General features: G+C 44.9%; 1 protein-coding gene across 6 annotated transcripts in view; it reads right to left on the reverse strand.

The window, feature by feature from the left end:
* Window positions 1-24,835, reverse strand: part of erc1b (ELKS/RAB6-interacting/CAST family member 1b) — a 1,197,549-nt gene that overhangs the window by 55,214 nt on the left and 1,117,500 nt on the right. For 3 of the 6 annotated variants that reach the window (XM_078568271.1, XM_078568269.1, XM_078568267.1), the window contains one exon: window positions 3,639-3,827. In XM_078568271.1, coding sequence (XP_078424397.1) covers window positions 3,639-3,827 — 189 coding nt within the window. Of the gene's footprint in view, window positions 1-3,638; window positions 3,831-24,835 lie in introns of all 6 variants that reach the window. The other 3 variants (XM_078568270.1, XM_078568268.1, XM_078568266.1) reach the window with 1 other exon arrangement.

Consider the following 24,835-nt stretch of genomic DNA (forward strand, 5'->3'; position numbering starts at 1 on the left):
GATGCTGGAAATCTGAAACAAAAACAGAAAATGCTCTGAGAAGAGTCATATGGACCCGAAACATTAACTGTCTTTCTCTCCACAGATGCTGTTAGACCAGCATTTTCTGGTTTTGTTTCTGCTTTCTTTAACTCCTGGTTGACTTTCAGTTCTAAGGCTTTTTTTCTTTTTTCTATCCAGTTAGTATTTCTTGAAGGTTTTAAGTATGCTCTGTTTGTTTAGTGATTTGGTGATAGCAATGCCATTGATTGTTAAGGAGAGATGGTTAGATTCTCCCTTGTTGGAGATGGTCATCGTTTGACAATTGTGTGGCATGAATGTCGTTTGCAACTTATCAGCCCAAGCATGAATGTTGTCAAGGTATTGTTGCAAGTGGGCATGGGCTGCTTTATTACCTGAAGAGTTGTGAATGGTACTGAGAACTGTGAAATTATCAGCCAACATCCCCACTTCAGACTTTATGATGGCGGGAAAGTCAGTAATGATGCAGCTGAAGATGAAACTTAGGATACTACCTCGAGGAACTCCTTCAGCAATGTCTTGGGGCTGAGATGATTGGCTTTCAACAACCGCAACAATCTACCTTTGTGCTAGGTATGACTTCAGCCGGTGAAGTGTTTCCCCCCTAATTCCCATTGACTTCAATTTTGCTAGGGATCAATCTTGCCCATCCTTTAGATTTCTTGGCATTTGGCCACAATGGTAAAACTTGATCTGGAAGTTAGATGTGGGCTGAAATGAGTGAACTTGCACTTCCTTCAATGTCGCTGGGTCAAAATCCTTGAACTCATTTCCGAACAGCGCTATGGATGTACCTACACCAGATGGATTACAGCGGTTCAAGAAGATGACTCACCACCACTTTCCCAATGGCAATTAGGGATGGGTGACAAATGCTGGTCTTGCCAGCGATGTTCATATCTCATAGAAGAATAAAAAAGAAACAAACATACCTCCAGTCTGTGGCTCACGCATGGACAATTCAATGCATTGTGTAACCTACATCTAGAGCTGTATCTTCTGTAGTTTGGGCTAAGCCACATTGTTGCAGCAGAGCAGAGGGAGTTGTACTCTGCTTCCAGGTGCACAATACTGGACTTGAGAGTACCTGATGCTGATACTTGGTGCCAGAAAATGGAAATTTCATTCCCAGCATGAACAGCTCTCACTTCAATGAACACAAAATACTCTTTAAAAAAGACTCTTACTAAACTCTCAAGTAGAAGTTACTGTATATCCATGTCAGTTTTAATCACAGTGATCGATATTGAACTCACACTGGCTTCAACACTAAATTAAATTCTAGTCTAATAATAATTATAAATTACACACTCCCTTAATTTGAACATTTTCTGATTTGCTAAATGATATGGGTCAGAATCTTCGGGTCGGTGAGCAGGGGTGGGCCCCGCTCACCGATGCATAAAATGACATGCGGTGATGTCGGGCATGCGTCATGATGTCACCGCGCGTTATTCAGGTCTTCAGTTCAGTGGGCACGCAGCGGAGTCAGCTGCGCGCCCGCCAAACTGTCAAAGGCCTATTAAGGCCATTTAAAAACTAATTAATTAACTGAGCTGCCTGTCCAACCTTAAAGTTGGCAGGCAGGCGAAGAGCCCAGGCGGCCTTCGCATTTATCATGAAACCTCATCCACGGGCAGGATGAGATTTCATGAGGGTTTTTAAAGTTTAATAAAATTTTTAAATAAAATTCATTGACATGTCCCAGCTCATGTGGGATGACATGAGGGGACATGTCTTCAGAATTTTTTTTTCTTTATTAAAATTTTTAAAAATCACACTAATCTCCCTGAGGCAACTCTGTGGCTCAGGGAGATTTCTGCGCTTTTTCGCACGCATGCGTGAAAGAGCACAGGCCCCAACTCAGTCTACTCCTCCCGCCCACACAGGGAGCACTCAGCGTTTCTGGGTGCGTGTCACGCTGAGAGGGCCTTAATTGGCCTGCCCACGTAAAATGGTGGCGCGCAGTCGATCGCGGGCGGCAATCGGCTGCGCGCCCGCCCAACCCCCACGACGGGGAGAAAATTCTCCCCATGGAAATCTAGTGCCATCAGCTCCTTAAAATCTACCTCTTTGATGGAGCTTTTGATGAATGGACCTAATATCGCCTTATGTGGCTTTGTGTCATACTTTGTTTTATAATGCATCTGTGAAATGCCTTGGGACATTTCATTACTTTAAAGGCGCTAGGTAAGTATAAGTTGTTGCTGTTAACAGAATATAAAATAAGAATTAAGTGTTACTAAAATACAGGTTTTGTGCTCAACTTACTCACAAATTATTGATGAATATGAAACCATACTGTTTCTGTACTGATTCCAACAATATCTACCATCTGACTTTTCTCATAAAGTGCCTCCTGACATGTGGGATCCCTTCAATCTCACCAGAGAAACGGAAAGTGATGACTTCTTGCAAAATGGAAGTTACAGATTGAAATAATAACAGCTAATTAAAAGATACATTGTTGGGTGTCTCAGAAATGTTAAGAAAGCTTAACCTTTGCTTACAAATAAAATGGATCCTCTATCACTGCAATAAAGCTTGCTGTTTTGTAGAAATATAGCAGAAAGATTTCTCTTTGGCAGTGCTTTAAATATTTTCAAAAAGCAATACCTGTTCCCTCAGTGAATTTGCTGAACTGAATTTAAAGAGCAGCACCAATATGAACAAAAACAAACACAAAAACAGTTCTGAAGAAGAGCCATAAGGACTCAAAACATTAACTCTGTCTTTCTCTCCACAGATGCTTTCAGAGTTTTTCCAGCAATTTTTGTTTTTGTTTCAGATTTCCAGCATCCACAGTATTTTGCTTTTATCTAGCACCAATGTGAATACTCTCCTAGAGTATTCCCTCCTCCCCTTATTCTTACACACCAACAATGACCAATCGGCAAAGTCAATGAAATCCTGTTTTTAAAAACGTGAAACTCTGTAACTGAGGATTACTTTCCATAGTTTCTTCCCGTGACTCCATCCACTTTTCTGACACAAGTGTAAACTAGCTTCAAGAAAGACACCAGCAAATGTGTTGAAATCAACAAGATCATTCTAGTTTTCTTTTAGGATCTTTGGTGCAACACATCTACTGTATTATCAACCATAACAGAATACACCTCAGCAATTCAGTTTCACTTACATCTTCTGTTCTCCCTCTGTCCTTCCCATCCTTCGAAGTGAAAGATTTCAGTCCTTCTCCTCCCAAAACCTTGGGAATTTGGAAACTTAATGGGTAGCATATTATGGTAACTATTGTGACACTAGACCAGCTGAGCGTGTTGACATGTATATTAGGAATGAGGAAAGCACCCTGGGGCTTTTTATAGTTTATTGGATCCCCGCTGTAGCATAAAATCACAATATGAGTAACACAGTCCTGGCTTTGGAAACATTGTAAAAATGACTACTTCAAACCATCACATTTCCAATAAACCTTTTATGCAGCAGAAATAAATAATCATTATATTGTGAATTTACGGGATTATTAATTCAAAAGGTTTTTGAATCATTATACTATTTTGACAGCTGTGGCAACATAGCTGACAACTGATCAGGGAATGGATGTGCAGAAAAACTAAAGCATACTTGAGCAGTTAATATTTATGCTTTTCTCTTACCTGCTCTGAGCTCATCTTCTGCAAATCTTCCTCCCACGTTGCCCTGTTGTTGTCAATTCCATATGCTGGGGGTGGTGTCAATCCTTGAAGAATCTGTGAGTCGCGGTCCTGACACAGAGCCGTGAGGTGTCCTATGTACAGCTTCAGTTTACTGCGATTTTGGTTCAGTTCTAATAGTGACTGGATGATCTGCTGGGGAGAAAAAAAAGGTAGGAATAAGCCAGCAAAAATAGGGGTATGTCGCCACAGAAAATAAGGCCATCACCATTAGAACAAGGAAAGCATGGAAGCCGTCACCACAAAGCTAATATTTAAAAGAAGCACAGGAGGGAGAGGGGAGAAAATCTGCAACACAGCCACATACAGAAATCTATAAATGAACATAAAATAATGAGTTACTGACACCCAACATCACATAAAGAATTATGGAAGGATCTAAATCTCACGACAGCAGTCACAGTGCCTCCTACCAAACAAAAGCAACAAAATCAAGGCAGCATGATAAAATCACAATCATTTTAGAACAATGAAGGTGCGATGATTTGAAATAGGCTTCCCCACCTTCTGCACTCTTTGGTTTGTTACCTTTAATGTGAGAGTTTCATTTCTGATCATTCCTAATTCTGAAAAACCTAACTCTGTTCCCACCACCATCATCACCAGACTGTTCTATATCAAACAAGAAACAGAAGATTCTAAATTTTATACAGCACCTTTCATGACTCAAGATATTCCAAAGCACATCACAGCCAACAAAGCATTTTTGAAGGGTAGACATTGTTGCTTTGTAGGCTATAAAGTTTTCCAATTTCCCCACAGCAAGGTGATAAATGACAGAATATTCTGTTTTCAGTGGCATTGGTTGAGGAATAAACATTGGCGAGAATACCAGGACAACTTCTCCGTTCTTCCTCAAAAAATGTCAAGGATCTTGGTTTAAGAATACAAACATACAGAGGTTATTCTAATACTTTATTATATACTGCTCAGTCCACATCTGGAAAATTGTGTTCAATATAGGTCGCCAGGCTAGAAAAAGGACATATACGCATTGGAAAGGATATAGAGAAAAATAACAAGAATTATGCCAAATACAATAGAGATGAGATATGGGTAAGGATTACAGGATCAAGCTCTATGGTCCAGAGAAAAAGTTAAGGAGAGAACTCATTCAAGTGTATAAATATTCAGTGGTACGAATAAGTAAACACAGACTGCTACTTTGAAGTGTGTCAGGCTTGCAGTATGAGAGGACTTAAACTTACATTAGTGCAAGTAAATTAAGCCAGACATTAGAATGATTTTTTTTAAATTCAGAAGAGATAAATGTTTGTAATAATCTGCTTTGCAAGGTAAATGAAACTAAAAGTATTCAAAAGGCAGCTGAATGCTTGTCTGAAGGAATTAGGTTTCTTGATGAATGATTCTAATTGGCTGAATGTCCTACAAGGTTTGTATATTCATAACAAAAACAAAATTACCTGGAAAAACTCAGCAGGTCTGGCAGCATCGGCGGAGAAGAAATCAGTTAACGTTTCGAGCCTTCATGGCCCTTCGGCAGAACTGAAGCATAGTTAGAAGAAGGGAGAAATATAAATTGGTTTAAGGTGGGGGGGGGGGGGGGGGCGCGGGGTGGGTGGTGGTGGGGGGAGAGAGAGACATTGAGGGTGTGGTGATTGTGGAGATGAGCAGATAATCAAAAGATGTCACAGACAAAAGGGTCAAAGAGGTGTTTTGTCTGAGAAAAGTGCGAATTAAGAATGGAGGACAGGATATTCAAAGTACAACTCTAGTGGGGGTGGGGTGGAAAGGCTAACAAGGTTTTAGTTTTAGATTTAAAAATAATGGAAATAGGTGGGGAAAGAAGAATCTATATGAATTATTGAAAAAAAAGCCGGGGGGTGGGGGGGGGGTGAAGAAACGGGGTGGGGATGGGGGGAGGGGGAGTTTAAGATCTAAAGTTGTTGAATTCAATATTCAGCCCGGAAGGCTGTAAAGTGCCTAGTCAGAAGATGAGGTGCTGTTCCTCCAGTTTGCGTTGGGCTTCACTGGAACAATTCAGCAAGCCAAGGACAGACATGTGGGCAAGAGAACAGGGTGGAGTGTTAAAAAGGCAAGCGACAGGGAGGTTTGGGTCTTTCTTGCGGACAGACCGCAGGTGTTCCGCAAAACGGTTGCCCAGTTTGCTTCTTCCTTGAACAGAGGAATCATCTTCACATGGTCCATCTCTGACACTTCTCTTCCCTTCCTTGACCTCTCTGTCTCAATTTCTGATGATAGACTGTCCACCAATATCCATTACAAGCCTACCGACTCCCACAGCTACCTCGACTACAGCTCCTCACACCCCGCTTCTCGTAAAGACTCCATCCCATTCTCTCAGTTCCTTCGCCTCCGTCGCATCTGTTCTGATGACGCTACCTTCAAAAACAGCTCCTCTGACATGTCCTCCTTCTTCCTTAACCGAGGTTTTCCATCCACGGTCGTTGACAGGGCCCTCAACCGTGTCCGGCCCATATCCCGCCCATCCTCCCTCACGCCTTCTCCTCCTTCCCAGAAACATGATAGGGTCCCCCTTGTCCTCACTTATCACCCCACCAGCCTCCGCATTCAAAGGATCATCCACCGCCATTTCCGCCAACTCCAGCATGATGCCACCACCAAACACATCTTCCCTTCACCCCCCCTGACGGCATTCCGTAGGGATCGTTCCCTCCGGGACACCCTGGTCCACTCCTCCATCACCCCCTACTCCTCAACCCCCACTTATGGCACCTTCCCATGCCCACGCAGAAGATGCAACACCTGCCCCTTCACTTCCTCTCTCCTCACCGTCCAAGGGCCCAAACACTCCTTTCAAGTGAAGCAGCATTTCACTTGCATTTCCCCTAACTTAGTCTACTGCATTCGTTGCTCCCAATGCGGTCTCCTCTACATTGGAGAGACCAAACGCAAACTGGGCGACCGTTTTGCGGAACACCTGCGGTCTGTCCGCAAGAAAGACCCAAACCTCCCTGTCGCTTGCCATTTTAACACTCCACCCTGTTCTCTTGCCCACATGTCTGTCCTTGGCTTGCTGCATTGTTCCAGTGAAGCCCAACGCAAACTGGAGGAACAGCACCTCATCTTCCGACTAGGCACTTTACAGCCTTCCGGGCTGAATATTGAATTCAACAACTTTAGATCTTAAACTCCCCCTCCCCCCATCCCCACCCCGTTTCTTCCCCCCCACCCCGGCTTTTTTTTCAATAATTTATATAGATTCTTCTTTCCCCACCTATTTCCATTATTTTTAAATCTAAAACTAAAACCTTGTTAGCCTTTCCACCCCACCCCCACTAGAGTTGTACTTTGAATATCCTGTCCTCCATTCTTAATTCGCACTTTTCTCAGACAAAACACCTCTTTGACCCTTTTGTCTGTGACATCTTTTGATTATCTGCTCATCTCCACAATCACCACACCCTCAATGTCTCTCTCTCCCCGCACCACCACACACCCCGCCCCACCCCCCCCAACACCTTAAACCAATTTATATTTCTCCCTTCTTCTAACTATGCTTCAGTTCTGCCGAAGGGCCATGAAGGCTCGAAACGTTAACTGATTTCTTCTCCGCCGATGCTGCCAGACCTGCTGAGTTTTTCCAGGTAATTCTGTTTTTGTTTTGGATTTCCAGCATCCGCAGTAGCTTTTAGCTTTTTGTTTTTATCTTTATATATTCATTTTGAGCTAGCCCCGTGTATTGGGTAAATATTTTTACAAGGACTGGCGCTGTATCTTCTCAATCACCATTTGATTTTTATCTTACTGATGTCACTGCAATCAGGGTGGTGGCCATTTGTAAACAAGAATAATTTATACATGAAGGATAAAGGTGGTAATTAGGAGGCTTTTCCTTTATACAATTCCATGCAAGCACAAACACAAACAAATTCTACACCAATGCTTTACGATACTCCCGGGAAATAGAACATTGAGATAATTATGGCTTCATTGGTAGACAAGAAAACGGCATGAACTGTATGCATTGCCACTGGTTTGATAACAGCTGCTGGTCTCTGTGAACTGCTCTATTTCAACCAATGTATTCATGAATACTATGAATGCCATCAAGAAGCCCAAGATAGGGGTGGAGGATCTTAGCTGGAGCTCTTGATCATTCCCAGTGTAACCACACTGCCATTGGGGGAAGATAAGAAGAGACAAAGAGAGAGAGAAAAACAGAAATAGAGAAAGAGTAGGTCTGGAAAATTTGGCTCCTTGGTGCCTATTTCTTGATGTTATTTTGCCTCCAAAGTGGCATCAGCAGCCTGTGCCAGCCACACTGGATGCCATTTTTGTGAGGGTGTTAGTATGCATGCAGAAAGCATCCCTGGAAAGCAAACTGGGCAGATTGTGATTCTAATCAGTGTATAATGCTGATTTGACACCAGCATTTTGTTATCTAAGAGGGGATCATCAACTACTTTCAGGTTAGTTGCTTATCGATTTTTACTGGCTGTTGTTGGGTTAGTAGAAGTGTTTTGAGATTTGTACTGTTATTTAAAGTTGGTGAAGTCTACAAGGATGGTGTGGCACATGGTTAAGATCTTAGTTCTCACTTCAAGGGTTTGCTCAGACACCACCATTGCTATTTAAAGGGATCATCAGCTATCTTCAGTATAATTGCTGACTGATTCTACTGTCTGTTGCTGTGATTGTAAAAGTGGTGGTTTCTAGAGCTCTTTAAAGTTTCTAAAGCTTACAGGGAGTGGTGTGGCATGCCCTGAAACACTTTGTCCAAACTTTAAGGATTTTGCACAAACCACTTGCTCCCTGATATGGGTGCAGTAGTTTGTTTTCCCCATGGACCACAGCATGGAGAATGAGCAGCAGTGACACAAAGCAGGACAAGCTGCTGGCAGACAAACAGGACAGGGAGAAGGGCTACTCAGCAGCAGGCCATATGTAACAGGGTGTTCAGGGAGCAATTCTCCTACCTGAATCTCAGGGAGGAATGGTGTGTCAGATGTCACCTCTTCGCTAAGGATCTCTTCACTAAAATCTGATACCTGCTGAACTAAAACTGCAGCCTCAGAGGAGGGTTAATGGCTGTGAAGTGCCATGAACTTTAATGCGCCTGGCTCTTCCCAGGCTGGAGCGCCAATATTCCTAATATCTTTTAGTCTGTTGTCCACTTTTGCATAACGGAGCTGACTGCGGTTCTGTACTCCAATGGGGGTGAATGCATTTTATTCTCTCATGTCAGACAGCAGCACCTGGCATTGTGATAATTTCAGGTATCTCCATGTGCAGGGTGCCACTGACTGCACGCATGCCACTTTGCAGGTGCCACAATTCAACTCAATTAAAAGAGATTCCTGTCCCTCAAAGTCCAGTTGGTGGGCAACCATATGTAGTGTATTGTATAGGTCAATTCCTGGTACCCTGGCAACATTCACGATGCCTTAATTCTGTGACAGTCCATCGTACCATTTGTGTTTGAGCCTCTATCACAAACCAAAGAGTGGCTACTGAGCAACAAGGACTGTCCTTTGATGACACCGCTCATGACTTGTTGAAAAAGGCAAATGCATGTGGACAGCATGTATGCAAGGTCATCAGGGCCAGACTCATGACATTGACTGTGTAATGACTTGACGTGCCGAACAGATTTCTACTTGAAACAGATAACTTTATTACAGAGAGCTTTTCAGAAGCTACATGCTTGAACCAGGTCCTCGACTAAAAAACCATGCCCCGCCAGATTACCCGGGCTTAGGGCTCATTGGTCAGAGTCTCCAAGAACAATCACGTGATCCCTGATAGGCAGTAGGAAAGACTATACCTTCACTTACTACATTTCCTCCCCCTTTAGTTTTTTACACTTCCTATTTACAGAGAACAGTTGAATAACGCACACATACATGTATATACAAGTCAGGTAATTAAAAATTAAGTCTCTGAGGTGGTTTCCTTATTCAGTTAGAGCGGTGCAGCTCTGCCACTTGCGGTTATTTCACTGGATCAACATGATCAGGAACTGCAGACCCAGATACATAATTAGAAAGTGGCAGTTCAGAGTTTGGCAACTGTACAGAGGCATCGGGCATAACTATTCTAGGTCAATCTGTCACCTCAGGGATTAATGGTTCAAAGTTAACCATAGATGGAATAGCTGGTTGTAAGAAAGTCTCTCTATTCCTATGATCCACGTGTTTTTGAACAATCCTGTCTTCCACTTCCACTTGGAAGGACAAGGGACCAATTTCTGAGATAATTATAACAGGAACCCAACAAGGTCCACTTCCAAAATTACACATGAAAACTGTCTCTCCTACAATGAACCTCCGAGCTTTGCTATGAATATCGTGATTCAATTTTTGATTACTCTGATTTTTCTCTACTTTCCCCCCTAAGTTTGGAAACACCAGACTTAACCTTGTACGTAGGCAGCGTTTCATCAATAATTCAGACAGTGTTGAACCTGTAGTTGAATGAGGCATTGTACAATAATTGAGAAGAAAGTGGGAAAGTCAAGTTTCTAGAGTACCTTCGGAAAACCTCTTCATTCCAGATTTGAAAGTTTGCACAGCTCTTTCAGCTAAACCATTTGATGAGGGGTGATATGGTGCTGTTTTAATATATCTGATTCCATTTACAATTATGAATCTTTGAAACTCTGTACTGGTAAAGACTGTACCATTATCTGAAACAATGACTTTCCGTAGGCCATGTATACTAAAACAATGACGCAGCTTTTCAATAGTTGCGCTCGATGTCGGTGATCTGACATCACACACATCCATCCACTTAGAATGCACATCTACAATCAATAAAAATATGATACCTAAGAATGGTCCTACAAAATCAATACATAGTCTAACCCATGGTCGACCAGGCCACTCCCATGGATGCAGTGGAGCTGAAACAGGCAACGTCTGTTGTTGCTGACACTGGATACAGTACTTGACCACACTTTCAATGTCACTGTCTATGCCTGGCCACCAGACATAGCTTCGTGCAGGCATTTTCATCTTCGATTTGCCTGGATGTGCATCTTGAAGCTCTGACAAGAGTGGTTCTCTTCCTTGCAAAGGGATGATGACTCTTGATCCCCACAACAACATTCCATCTTGACAACTTAACTCTGTTTCACGGGCATGGGATGGTCTCATCTCTTCAGACACTGGTGAATTTGACCACCCTTGCAAAACAGGGCTTTGGACTTTGACAAAATTGGACTTCTGTTAGTCCAATTCCTAATTTGCTTCACACACACAGGCGAAGAATCCAAGGAATTCAGTACAAGCACAACTTCTTGTGGCACTGGAGCATGTACAGTGCTATCTGGTAACGAGAGATGACTTAAATGTGTCTGCATTTACAATATGCAAGCCAGGATGGTGCATAAAGGTATATTCATACACAGATAATATCAAAGCCCACCGTTGAATTCTTGCTGATGCTGTTGGCGGAATGGCTTTATCCTCACTGAATAAACACATTAATGGTTTATGGTCCAACACAATGGTGAAATGTCCATGCAGGTACTGATGGAAATTCTTCACTCCAAATATCACTGATAAGCCTTCCTTTTCTTGTTGGGAATAACCCTTCTCAGCTACAGAGAGGGTTCTCGAGACATAACCAATGGGCCTTTCTGATCCATCTTCCATCCTATGTGATAACACAACTTCCACACCGTACGGAGACACATCACATGTTAATACCAATTCTTTCGATGGGTCGTAATGTATCAGTAAACATGATGACTCTAATAGCTTCTTCACTTTTACAAAGGTTATTCCTTGTTGCGAATTCCATGGCCAGCGATGATTCTTTATCAACAACAAGTGTAACAATGCTAACACTGTTGACAAGTTTGGCAAGAAGCGGCTATAATAATTGATCATGTCCAAAAAAGACTTGAGTTCAGTTACAATGGATGGAGAGGGCGCCTCTTAATTGCCCTAACTTTCTCTTCTAACGGATACAATCCCATGGCATCCACCCGGTAACCCAGGTAAGTAACTTCTGGCGTTTGGAATGTACATTTCTCATTCTTTAATCATACACAGACTTCCAAGAATCTTCTTAACACCTCTTCCATGTTGGCCAAATCTTTGGCTTCAGTTGACCCTGTGATCACAACATCATCTAGGTGTACTACTACTCAGGGAAGTCCTTGCAAAAGACTCTCCATTGTCCTTTGAAAATTGCATATGCAGACGATATTCCAAAGGGTAGGCAAGTATATTGACACAGACCCTTGTTGATCCGTGTTGCTGGTTACATCCCTGTAGATGTGCTATCTAGCTCTAACTGTTGGTAAGCATGGCTCATGCCAGTTTGGTGTACGATTTGTCTCCAGCTAGTTTTGCATACAAGTCGTCTATCCTCCAGATAGGATATTTATCTAGTTTGGCTGCCTTGTACATGGTCAATTTAGAGTCCCCACAAATGCGTATAGTTTGGTCAGGTTTCACCACTAGAACTATGGGCGCTGCTCATTCCAAAAATTGGACTGGTTGGATGATGCCTTTTCTAGGCGGCACAATTCTGCATCCAGCTTCTCCTTTAGGGCATAAGGCACAGGTCTGGCCTTAAAGAAACGGGGTGTCGCCTGAGAATCTACACATATTTTTGCTTGTAAGCCTTTTAACTTTGCTAATTCGTCATGAAATACATTGTTGTATTTCCTTAACAGTTCAGGAACTGCTCCTGTTCTCAAGTGAAATATTTCAGACCAGTTGAGCTTAATTTTTTGTAACCAGTCTCAGCCCAGAAGACTAGGTCCTTCATCTATCACTGTGATCACAGGAAGCTGGGCTGTCTCTCGCCCATAGGGCACAGGTACTGTGGTGATGTCCTTTATGGATGTATGGATTCTCTAGTGTATGTCTTCAATTGAGCCGTTGTTTGGTCCAGATTCAGTGGCTGGGTACCTTCATTTAGGTATTTAAATGTGTGGTTGAGGCTCCCGTACCTTCCTCCATTATTAGTGGCTTCCCATTCACTTGAATCGTGACGGTAACACATTCAGTTTTTGCTGCTGTGACATTGTGCATGGAAAAAATGTCGGGATCGGGCAGCTCAGGTTCTGTTATATTATTCACTTCAATCATTTTGGCTGCCTTATGGGCTGTTTCGAGTTTGCCCTACATTGCTCTATTATGTGACGTTTCTTATGGCAGTAATGACATTCTGCCTCTTTGAATCTGCAGATGTCCGGCACGTGGTTACCCCCACATCGATAACAGATTAACTTTGGAGTTGCTGCTGAAATGCTTCCACTAGGCCGTTTTGTTTTTCTAGCAGCAGAGATTGCCTCTTGCTTCGCTGCTGTGTCTCTGGTTTTCATGCCACGCCTGGCGATAGGTTCCACCCCCACATGAAGAATTGCGCCATACATTCCACAAACAATTATACTTTCTGTAAAGCCTGCGAGTCTCTCACAGCACTTTCCATGGCTAGTGCTATTTCCATGGTGCCCTTCAAATCGATGTTGACTTCTGCGTGTAAACGGCACTGAATGGTGTCGTCGTGAACTCCACAAACAAATCGGTCCTGCAGCATATCATTGAGTGTACCTCCAAAGTTGCAGTGCTCAGTCAACTGTTTCAACTTCGCTATTTAGGTTGCAATGAACTCTCCTGGGGCCCTTATTCTGGAGCTAAACTTAAACCTCTGCATTATTTCGGATGGCTTCCACTGAAATTGCACCTTCACAATGTCTACCAATTTGTCAAAGGACTTAGAATTAGGTGCGTTCAGGGCCATCAGACTGCAGATGATATTGTATGTCTTGCTATCACATACATTCAAAAGGACTGCTTTCTGCTTCTCTTCCATGGTAATTTCGTTCACCACAAAATAAAAACCAAGGCGCACCATATACTGGCTCCAGTCTTCCATAGTTGTGTCGTAAGAATCAATTCTGCTGAAGAGTGACATGACCAGTGAGTATACTTCTCTTTTTTCTTAAGATCTGATGTACTCACATAAAGCGAGGTGCAGCATCGGAGCTATTTTACCCTCATCGCCAAATGTAATGACTTGACGTGCCAGACAGGTTTCTACTTGAAACAGATAACTTTATTACAGAGAGGTCTTCAGAAGCTACATGCTTGAAGCAGGTCCTCGGCTAGAAAGCCAGGTCTCCCTGGATTACCCGAGCTTAGGGCTCATTGGTCGGAGTATCCAAGAACAGTCATGTGACCTCTGATAGGCAATAGGAAAGACTATACCTTCACTGACTACAGACTAACCATGGCTATCTGGTCCCATTGACGTCACAAAATTTGTCTAGATGATCTCCCGGCCCTCCTTCTCCCCACCTTCTGCATCAAGGCTTTTGTGAAGCGCTGCAAAGTCTTAGAGCCATATTATGTCATAATTGAGTGTTCCCCATGTTAAAATCACTTTTAGAGCAACTTCCTGTACCTGGTCCAAACACAATGCACCTCCTCTTTAAGCGGTGTATGCTAGCTTTAAAAAATGTAGTTAGCTCTAAGTGGTACTAGTCGCTCTGGCGGATCGTACGTCTGGGAGGCGAAAGACCTGTCCTGCCAGCCTCAGTTGTCTTTCCGTCATGTTGTCCTGCAGGCACCTCTGACCAGCCCTCTGTAGCACTTCTTCGTTTTTGATGCTGTCTCTCCATGTGAATCCCAGAATCTTAAATAGGCAGCGCAGGTGGAAGATGTTCAACTTACATGTGACACCTTTTCTGTTCTGCTCCATGTCTCTCTGGCATAGATTGCAGTTAGTACTTCCATGGACATGCAGCTTTGTGGCCGTGTTGTTGGTGTTGGATTCTCAGACCGTATGGACCTGTTCAATCCTTGTGTGGATGTCGATCTCTACATTGCCCTCCTTAGAGATGTTGTTTCCTAGGTAGGGGAAGAGGGGAAGTGGTCAACGTCCTCGATGTTCTGTTGCCTGATGGTGATGTGGGGGCCTTGTTGCTGTCCAGTCATCATTGTCTTGGTCTTCTTGCAGCTGATGCGTAGACCAACCTTGGCACTGCTACTCTCAAGACTGGTAGTCATGTCTTGGAGTGCCTGCGATTCTTTGGCCAGCAAGGTGATGTCATCTGTGAAATCCAGGTTCCTCAACTGGTGGTGTTTCACAGGATACCAAGGTCTGCACCCACCATTGCCTTCCTCATGGTGAAATCAATAACCAAGAGGAAAAGGAATGGGGAGAGTATGCAGCCTTGCCATTCTCCTGTAATGATGTTGAAGGAGTCTGTGGTGTCTGTGCTGGTCTTGACATAGCAGCTGGAGTTGCGGTATAATATTTTGAAGATGTCAATATATTGCTCAGGGATGCCGTACTCTCTTGCGATGTACCAGAGTGACCCCCGGCATCACCTTCCCCACCGTCACTTATCAGCCACAACCCTTTTCTTTTGGGGATGTCCAGGTGAATGTGCACATTGCCTACCTTCCCGAAAATCCCATCCCCAGCCACATTAACCTCCCCGACCATCTCCCTCCCATCCCCAGGGTCCATGACTGCCTCCGGGTCCCCACCAACCACCCTTGCCATCCCTTCCACCTATACTGTCGCAGCCTCACCCACCCACCCTACCGCCTCACTCTTCCCTCTGTCATTCTCACCATTCCCTCCTACCATGCTCACCCTCAGTTCACTCCCTAGGAGGCAGTCATCGACTCCACAGACCCCTCCCTTGCACATTCACCTGGACATCCTCCCCTCCAGACTCCTTCCTCCCTTGGAACTCCTCCCCCCTTGGAACTCCTTCCCCAATTGGAACTCATTCTCCCCTTGGAACTGCTTCCCACCTGGACTCTTTCCCCCCACTGGATTCCTTGCCCCTCACTGGACTCCTTCACCCCACTTAGTCCTTCCTCTCTCTGGACTGTTTCGTCCCCTTGGACACTTTTTCCTCTTTGGACTCCTTTTCCTCTCTGAACCCCATCCCTTACACCTTCCTCCCCCCTTGCATCTACTTCACCAGTTGCCGTACTCTCCCCGTTACCCCCTCTTCTCCCTATACTCCCTCCCCCCTTCCACCCTCACCCCCCCAACACATTCGTTCCCCCCGCCAACCTCATCCCCCTCCCCCGCCCACCTGACACACCTTCCTCTCCCAATTGAACCTAGACCTTCCTCTCCGCACCCGCCCCCTCCCCCCCACCCCCCCACCCTGGTACATCTTCCTCTCCCACTCACAGCTGGACCTTCCTCTCCATCCTCTCTGTGATCATCCGTGACAGACCATGGCCAGGACACTGGAGTCCCAAAGCAGACCCTCAACCGTGATTTTGCACCTTCTGTGAGCTGCTTCATGGCAGAGCCATGTCCATGAGAATCTACCCAGCATGCAATGCATGTGTTCCTCCAGGGTCCCGTTGCTGTTGGGCTGCAGCATCTTCCGCTTCTCAGATGTCCGCGATGTGAGCAAGGCCCTGACAGTAAGTCCCGACCTCTGCACGTCACACGGCGTGCTTTCCCACCGACGTGGATGGAAAATTTGACATGGGGGATGATTCCGGGGAGCTGGGCTTATAATGATATGCAGATGTATTACAATGGAGTTCCTGACATCCAACGGTGGGGAACACGGCCTGCCATTGACGGGCAGAGCGGAAGATTCCAAACTAGTTTCATGACGGCATGAAACCGATTTTTGGCCTTCTCTCCGTATTATTTGCTCACGCCCAACACCAACGGGGCCGGAAAATTCCACCCTATAGTGAGTCTCAAACTCAATTATGTTATCCCAAGGTGGTAGCAACTTATGATCTGATGCTTTTCAGAGAAAGAGAGGGAAAATTGGAACAAGAATGACCTTGGTTCATTCTCAGACATCATCTGACAACCAGTTTTAGAGAAGGAGTGCCAGAGAGCCTGGAGCAGGATTTCCTGTCAAGTCTTACAGCCAGAGAAGATGTCTGGCATGAAGAAAGCCAACAGACGAATAGGAAAGAAAATGCTTAAAAAAATATATATACAGCCTCTGCTCCTTAACATATACAAAACAAAGTATGAATAAAAATAATTACTCACCCAATTTTAAGGAAAGTGCCTCCATTACTAGTATGCTTTTTCATGAAATTATTCTCTTTTGTTCCCTTTCTATGAACATCTATTTATTTTAGAGCCGGATATATTTTTACTGTAACAGCTGGGAATTGCAGTTAACCATGGCGGTGTGAAGGAGAATTAACAAGAACACATTTAACAGAGACAATCACTGAAATATCCAGTGCTACTAAATGGAACTCTGCTGATGGCAGTTAAGTTCCTTCATGGAGGTCCAAGTAACCTTGAGACACTTTCCTCCAATAACACAATCACACTTCAATGTTTAAACAAAAGTATTCAAATGATCAAGAGCAATACAAAATGTTAAATTTAACAATAATTCTCTTTAACTTAAAAGTGGTAGTGATGACAAGATGTCCCTCTTCAAGTTTTGACTGTTTTTTCTTTTATCTAAATTGCAAGGAAGAAAATCATGTTTGAAAACAAATTCTGTTTTTGCTAAGCATCAACATCATCAGCTTTTGTAATGCTGAGCCAGCTAGCATAGACAGTCTGTCAACACGGCACGGCCCCTGATGATGCTAGTGCTTCATAACTGATGTCATTTTCCAGGTGAATGTAGGCTGGAAGGTGTGGAATTTCAAAAATGTTTCCAATAGTTCAGCATACAAAAAAATGCAGTGGTTTGTAAGTATCAGCCATCTTTGACTGCTCCAAGTTGCTCATTGCCCATCCAACAACTTAAGGCAGTTAATGGGAAGCAATACATCAACAATGAAAATAATGTGCACATCAAACATTGCCACGAAATTCCAATGGCTGGAGTCAGGTCTCCAAGTTGATTTTTGTTTTATTCCATTTGAGTTTAAACTTCCACCTTCTGAAGTATCCTATGATGTTCACCATTCCCTAGGCCAAGAGGACAGGGAAGAATCTGTTCACTGGCTTCTTTTCTGTAACTGGTTACTGCAAGTTAAGAGGGATCTGGACTGAATTTTTTTCGTCCTTCATTCACTTGGTCCCTGCTCCAAAACTTCACATGGTCCATCTCCAACACTTTCCTTCCCTTTCTTGACCTCTCTGTCTCCATTTTTAGTGATAGACTGTCCACCAATATTCATTACAAGCCCACCGACTCCCATAGCTACCTCGACTACAGCTCCTCACACCCTGCTTCCTGTAAGGGCTCCATCCCATTCTCTCAGTTCCTTCACCTCCGTCACATCTGTTCCGATGATGCCGCTTTCCAAAATGGCGCTTCTGACATGTCTTCCTTCTTCCTTAACCGAGGTTTCCCACCCACTGTGGTTGACAGGGCCCTCCACCATGTCCAACCCTCCACCATCTCCCGTGCCTCTGCCCTCACACCTTCCTCTCCCTCCCAGACCCATGATAGGGTCCCCTTTTCCTCACTTTTCACCCCACCAGCCTCCGCATTCAAAGGATCATCCTCCGCCATTTCCACCAACTCCAGCATGATGCCACCATTAAACACATCTTCCCTTCAAACCCCCTGTCGGCATTCCGTAGGGACCATTCCCTCCGGGACACTCTGGTCCACTCCTCCATCACCCCCAACACATCATCCCCCTCCCACGGCACCTTCCCATACAATCGCCAAAGGTGCAACACTTGCCCCTTTACCTCCTCCCTCCTTGCCATCAAAGAGCCCAAACACTCCTTTCAGGTGAAGCAGCACTTCACTTGCATCTCCTTGAATTTGGTCTACTGCATTCGTTGCTCCCAATGCGGTCTCTTCTACACAGACTGGGTGACCGTTTTGTGGAACACCTTCGGTCTGTCCGCAAGCATGACCCAGACTTTCCTGTCGCTTGCCATTTCAACACACCATCCTGCTCTAATGTCCACATGTCCGTCCTTGGCCTGCTGCAATGTTCCAGTGAAGCCCAACGCAAACTGGAGGAACAGCACCTCATCCTCCAGTTAGGCACTTTACAGCCTTCTGGACTTAACATTGAGTTCAACAACTTAAGACCATCAACTCTCTCCTCCATCCTCACCTGTTTTTTATCCCTTTTTTTCAATATTCATTTTTATTTTTTATCCACTTACTTTTATTTATTTTCATTTTTATTCATTGTTTTATCCCCACTTTTTATCCTATTTCCAATCTATTTTCCCACCACTGTCCCCTCCCCCACCCCACCCCCACAAGAGTCATCTGTCACTTATTCATGTTGTTCTTTCCAGAGTGCTTACCCTTGTCCTGCTATTATCACATTCTGCTTTCTTACCTTAATGCCATCATCAGCACCTCCTTTAGCCAGTACCACAACCATTAACACCCCTTTGTCCTTTTGTTCATGACATCCTTGTCAATCTCTCCTTTGCCCCCACCTATTGCTGGCCTTCCATCCAGCTTCACCTGCTCCACCCCACTTAAACAGTATAAATTTCATCACATTTTTACTTCTCTTTAGCTCTGAAGAAAAGTCATACAGACTCGAAACGTTAACTCTATTTTTCTCTCCACAGATGCTGTTAGATCTGCTGAGTTTTTCCAGCATTTTCTGTTTTTGTTTCAGATTTCCAGTACCCGCAGTATTTTGCTTTTATCTTAGGTAGCTTTACAGCACAGATTCATGCCCTTGATGTCTGTCCACATCCCAATTCCAGTAGAGCTTTAATAGTTAGTGGAAAGAGAAGAACTTTATCTCATTTATATAGGACACTTTCAACCCCAAAATCTCAGAATTGAAAAGATCAGTGATTTAAACTATGCCTTGCATATCAAACCATTTCGCTCCTCACTTGCACTATTGATTTGCATTGCACAATTAGTCCTGCTAACACACAATGATCAAAAATACCATCATTCACAGAGTGCTGGCTGGTGAAGTTATTAGTTCAACAATGAGAATAACCCAATTAACACACATTAAAAAATGCCAAGATCTGCCTAAGTACCCAGTTTCAGCATGCTCAAGAACCCGTCCCAGCCAGGTTGTGTTTTAAGGGTTGTATACATTAATGTGAAAGTATTCTCACATTGTTGGGCTTTCCAGCTAGTATCTTACTATTATTATTCCAGCTCTTTCTCAGTGGCAGGCTTAGCAACTCCTCTTAGCCAGCAACCTGTATGAAGGATTGAATTATGCTGATATTCATTCAGCTTTTTTTTACTTTTTAAGCTCAGAAACTCCTTTCGGAAAGATTTCTCATAATAACCAACAACACAATATTCATAATTTTAAAAAATAATCTTCCCTTGCCCTTCCTCTGGGTCACCTACAGCCTCAAGTTTAAGTCTTGTCCCACTTCTGTAATCTCCTCTACAACCACTCCACCCCAAAAGGCCTGTTCCTCTGACTTCAGCCCCTTATGTATGCTCCCCTCCCTTCAACACCATTGTCATTCATACTTTCAGCTGCAAGGCCACACCCTCTTGGATTCTCTAACTTGCCTCCCCCACCTCTATCCTCTAATATCCTCCATAAAACTCATCTCTATGACCACTCTTTTTTTCACTCTTGCTAATAGCTTCTTCTTTCGCTTAAAAACTGAAAATGCTGGAAAAATTCAGCAGGTCTGGCAGCATCTGTGGAAAGAGAAACATTTCAAGTCCATATGACTCTTCTTCAGAGCTTCTTTGGCTTAGTCGTCCTTTCCCTGTGAAACAGCTTGGGATGTCTTCCTGTATAAATGCATGCTGTTGCTGTTAATTCCTACTTCTAGATTGGTGTGAACCTATTTTTCCAGTTGCCTTTTGATGCCCAAAAGAAGGTGTGACACAAGAGCCGTGGTGTGATCAACTAAAAGCAGGTTAGATGCAATATTATTACATAGGGCAGAATTTTACAATCTCCTGCTGATGGGTTTGCAGGCAGGGGTCCTGTAAAATTCCCTGGGTGACCTTTCCGCTGCTCTCCCACCCACCCTCAGCCTAGCTACAGTTTTACGTGGGGTGGTTGAGGTCTTAGGATAGCCCAATTGCCCCAATTGAGGTCCTTAAGTGGAGTTATCTCTCATTGTTGAACTAATAACCTCACCAGCCAGCCCTCTGTGAATGATGGCATTTTTGATCACTGTGTGTTAGGAAGCTACTGTTATCTTAAATTAGAAGAGACAGGGCTGATGGGATTGCACTGATATTTGTCACATCAATCAACCAAAGATCAAAGACAAATATTTACCAAATCCAAAGTAAGGTAGCATGACTTCAATTTTGAGGTTGGTGGGAGGAGTTCAATGCAAGGGGGAAGCCCGGCAGGTCACCCTGCTCAGCTCTTGGGCAAGAAACTGGGGGAGTAGGGGTGCCTCCCTCAAGAGTCCACTTTCCAATTGGGCGCCCCCTCAAGCTCTGCTCCACACAGGTGCTCCCTCCTGCATTGTCATCTCCACCAAGAACTCCTCTCCATTCTTCCCAGGCATGCATCCTCCCACCTCCCACCCCTTAGCCCTCAGCCCTGGGCCTCACATCCCCACCTCACACTTATCTGGTCCTGAACTCCAGGACTTAGAATCTCAGGACAGTTTGTTGTCCCACTGCTGCCAATGGCGCTGCTGGGACCGTTGAGCTGCCAGCCAAACAGATTAGTTGGTAGATTTCTGAGGCGGGACCTCTGCCCGAATGAGGGGCAGAAGTCCTGTCTCCAGTCAATTATGTTAAATGGCTGTGGGGCTGTTGTGATCGGCGGAGATGAGTTCCCTGCCGATTCTTCAGGTGGTGGGGTAGGAAACCCACCATCTGCAAAATCCTTCCCATAATTGTATATTTAGATTAATATCAACCAGGTCTGCCATGCAGTAACTCACAGTCAGAAATAACACCACCTTCTCGAGGGTAATTAGGGATGGGCAATAAATACTGACCTAGCCAGCAACGTCCACATCCTATGAAAGAATAAAAAAAGAGCTGTTCCAAGGTAGGGGAGTAGGAGTGAAAGAATTCAGAAAGGGATTTACCAGAGACAATCAAATTATTTTTTTGATTGGTTCCTGGAAAATAAATTACTGATTTTGTTACTTATTATAGTTATAAGAATAAAAAAAACCATACTGCATAAATGAAGCTTCTTTTTGCTGCCGGGTTTCCCAAGATTTGGGGTACCCGGCCGGCCAGGATTAAATTTGAAATTGTAAATCAATATGAGGCTGCCCATCTCATTATAATATTTAAACAAACGAAATGTAGTTAGTTCTCATTGAATAGAGAGTCTCAGTGATCTCCCTTATGCAAGAGGGCAGCAAATATCTCCAGCTCCAGCCTAACTGCATTGAAGTTCATCATCACAGTCATCTTCCACAGTCACTGGCAATTTGTTCCTTGCCCTGGTTTGAGGTTGCAGCTCTGGTTGCAATAGGTAGCAGACTTAAATGAGGATGTCATAGAATCATAGAATGGTTACAGCACAGAAGGAAGCCATTCAGCCTGCCGTGTCCATGCTGGCTCTCTGCAAGAACACATCCTAACTGAAGCACAAACGTCTTTCACATTGTTCCTAATTGAGATTCGGGTAGGAGATTTGCTCTCTGAATACCCTCAGGCAGATACGGCATCCTGCTGAGAGCCCTTCTCCCCCTGCTCCCTTTCTAGCAGCTTGTCCTGCTCTCTGCATCCTTGTTCATTCTCCAAGTTATGCCATATTCCAAGGGGAATGCTGACTAATGCACCCATGAGTAGGAGCAATTGGTTTGTGTAGGAGCCTTATGGTCAGCAAAAAGTCCTTTAGCACTTGCCACATGGCTCCCTGTAGACCTTTGCAACTTGGAACGACCATAGAAAGCACCAGTTGTAAAATCATAGCAACAGCCAGAGCAAACCAACCAGCAACTAACCAGCACTGTGGGTGTACCTACACCACATGGACTGTAACGGTTCAAGGCAGCAGCTCACCACCACCTTCTCAAGGCAATTAGGGATTTTTTTTTTTTTTTTGTAAAAATATACTTTATTCATAAAAATCTTCAATCACATTCAAAACCATTTCAAAAACAACATTACAAGGGTACAATCCAGGTTAAACTTTTACAAAATGTATCACCAGGTGCATCAGTACAAACAATATTACAGTCATTTACAGCCTTTCATTTTGATCTGTACAGCCCGAGGGGCTCTAAACAGTTCCCAGTCTCTCGGTGCGCTGTGGTAGAAAGGTCTTAGACAGCGACCCTTCCCCATTGCGCCTTTGCGGCAGCTGCCCCAAGCTTTAGTGCGTCCCTCAGCACGTAGTCCTGGACTTTGGATTGTGCCAGTCCGCAACAATCGGTCGGGGACAAATCTTTGTGCTGGAAGACCAACAAGTTTCGGGCAGACCAAAGCGCGTCTTTCACCGAGTTGATGATCCTCCAGCTGCAGTTGATGTTTGTCTCGGTGTGTGTCCCTGGGAACAGCCCGTAGAGCACAGAGTCCTGTGTCACAGAACTGCTCGGGATGAACCTCGACAGCAACCACTGCATCTCTCTCCAGACTTTCTTTGCAAAGGCACAATCCACAAGGAGGTGAACAACCGTCTCTTCCCCACCACAGCCACCTCGAGGGCATCGTGCAGAGGGGGTGAGACTCCTGGCGTGTAGGAAGGATCTGACGGGGAGGGCCTTTCTCACCACCAGCCAAGCTACGTCTTGGTGCTTGTTGGAAAGTTCTGGCGATGAGGCATTCTGCCAAATGACTTTAACAGTCTGCTCGGGGAACCATCCCACAGGGTCCACCCTCTCCTTATCCCTCAGGGCCTCTAGGACGTTACGTGCTGACCACTGCCTGATGGACTTGTGGTCAAAGGTGTTTTTCTGCATAAATTTTTCCACCAGGGACAGGTGGTACGGCACGGTCCAACTACTTGGAGCGTTCCGCGGCAGCGTGGCCAGACCCATCCTTCGCAACACCGGGGACAGGTAGAACCTCAGCACGTAGTGACACTTGGTGTTTGCGTACTGAGGGTCTACGCACCGCTTGATGCAGCCGCACACAAAGGTGGCCATCAGTATGAGGGCGATGTTGGGCACGTTTTTTCCCCCTTTATCTAGAGGCTTGTACATCGCGTCCCTGCAGACACGATCCATTTTCGACCTCCAGATAAAGCGGAAGATGGCTCGAGTGATCGCCATCGCGCAGGAGTGTGGAATGGGCCAGACCTGCGCCACGTACAGCAACAGCGAGAGTACCTCACACCTGATGACCAGGTTCTTACCCGCAAAGGAGAGGGAGCGTCGCTCCCACATGCCCAGTTTCCTTTTCACCATAGCCACTCGCTCCTTCCAGTTTCTAACGCATGCCCCGGTCCCTCCGAACCATATCCCCAGCACCTTCAGGCCGTCAGCCCTGACAGTGAAGGGGACAAAGGATCGGTCAGCCCACTTCCCAAAGAACATGGCCTCGCTCTTCCCACGATTTACCTTGGCTCCCGAGGCCAGTTCGAACTGGTCGCAGACGTGCATCAGTCTGCGCACCGACAGCGGATCCGAGCAGAAGACGGCGACGTCGTCCATGTACAGGGAGGCTTTGACCTGAGTGCCTCCACTGCCTGGGATCGTCACTCCTCTTATGCCCGGATCCTTCCTGATGGACTCGGCAAAGGGTTCTATGCAGCACACAAAAAGGACAGGCGAGAGAGGGCAGCCCTGCCTGACTCCAGATTTAATCGGAAAGCTATCTGTTTCCCACCCATTGATTGAGACTGCGCTACTGATGTTAGTGTAGAGCAGTTGGATCCAATTTCGAATTCCCTCCCCAAAGCCCATTTTGGAGAGCACATCCCCCATGTAGGTGTGCGATATTCTGTCAAAGGCCTTCTCCTGATCCAAGCTGATGAGGCAGGTATCCACACCCCTGTCCTGTACATAGGCAATCGTATCCCTGAGCAGCGCCAGGCTGTCAGAGATCTTCCTGCCTGGCACAGAGCAGGTCTGGTCAGGGTGAATCACCAATTCCAGAGCGGATTTGACCCGGTTGGCGATGACCTTGGACAGAATCTTATAGTCCATATTCAACAGTGAAATGGGTCGCCAATTTCTAATTTCCTCCCTTTCCCCCTTGTGCTTGTAGATGAGGGTGATGATGCCTTTCCTCATGGATTCTGACATGCTGCCGGCCAGGAGCATACTCTCGTACACTTCTAGCAGGTCTGGGCCGATCAAGTCCCACAGAGCCGAATACAACTCCGCCGGCAGGCCGTCGCTTCCGGGGGTTTTACTCTTCTCGAAGGACTCGAGGGCCTTAGTCAGTTCGTCAGGAGTTAGCG

This window comes from Cetorhinus maximus, chromosome 22, assembly GCF_964194155.1.
Source record: "Cetorhinus maximus chromosome 22, sCetMax3.hap1.1, whole genome shotgun sequence".
In the NCBI taxonomy this organism is placed as follows: domain Eukaryota; kingdom Metazoa; phylum Chordata; class Chondrichthyes; order Lamniformes; family Cetorhinidae; genus Cetorhinus; species Cetorhinus maximus.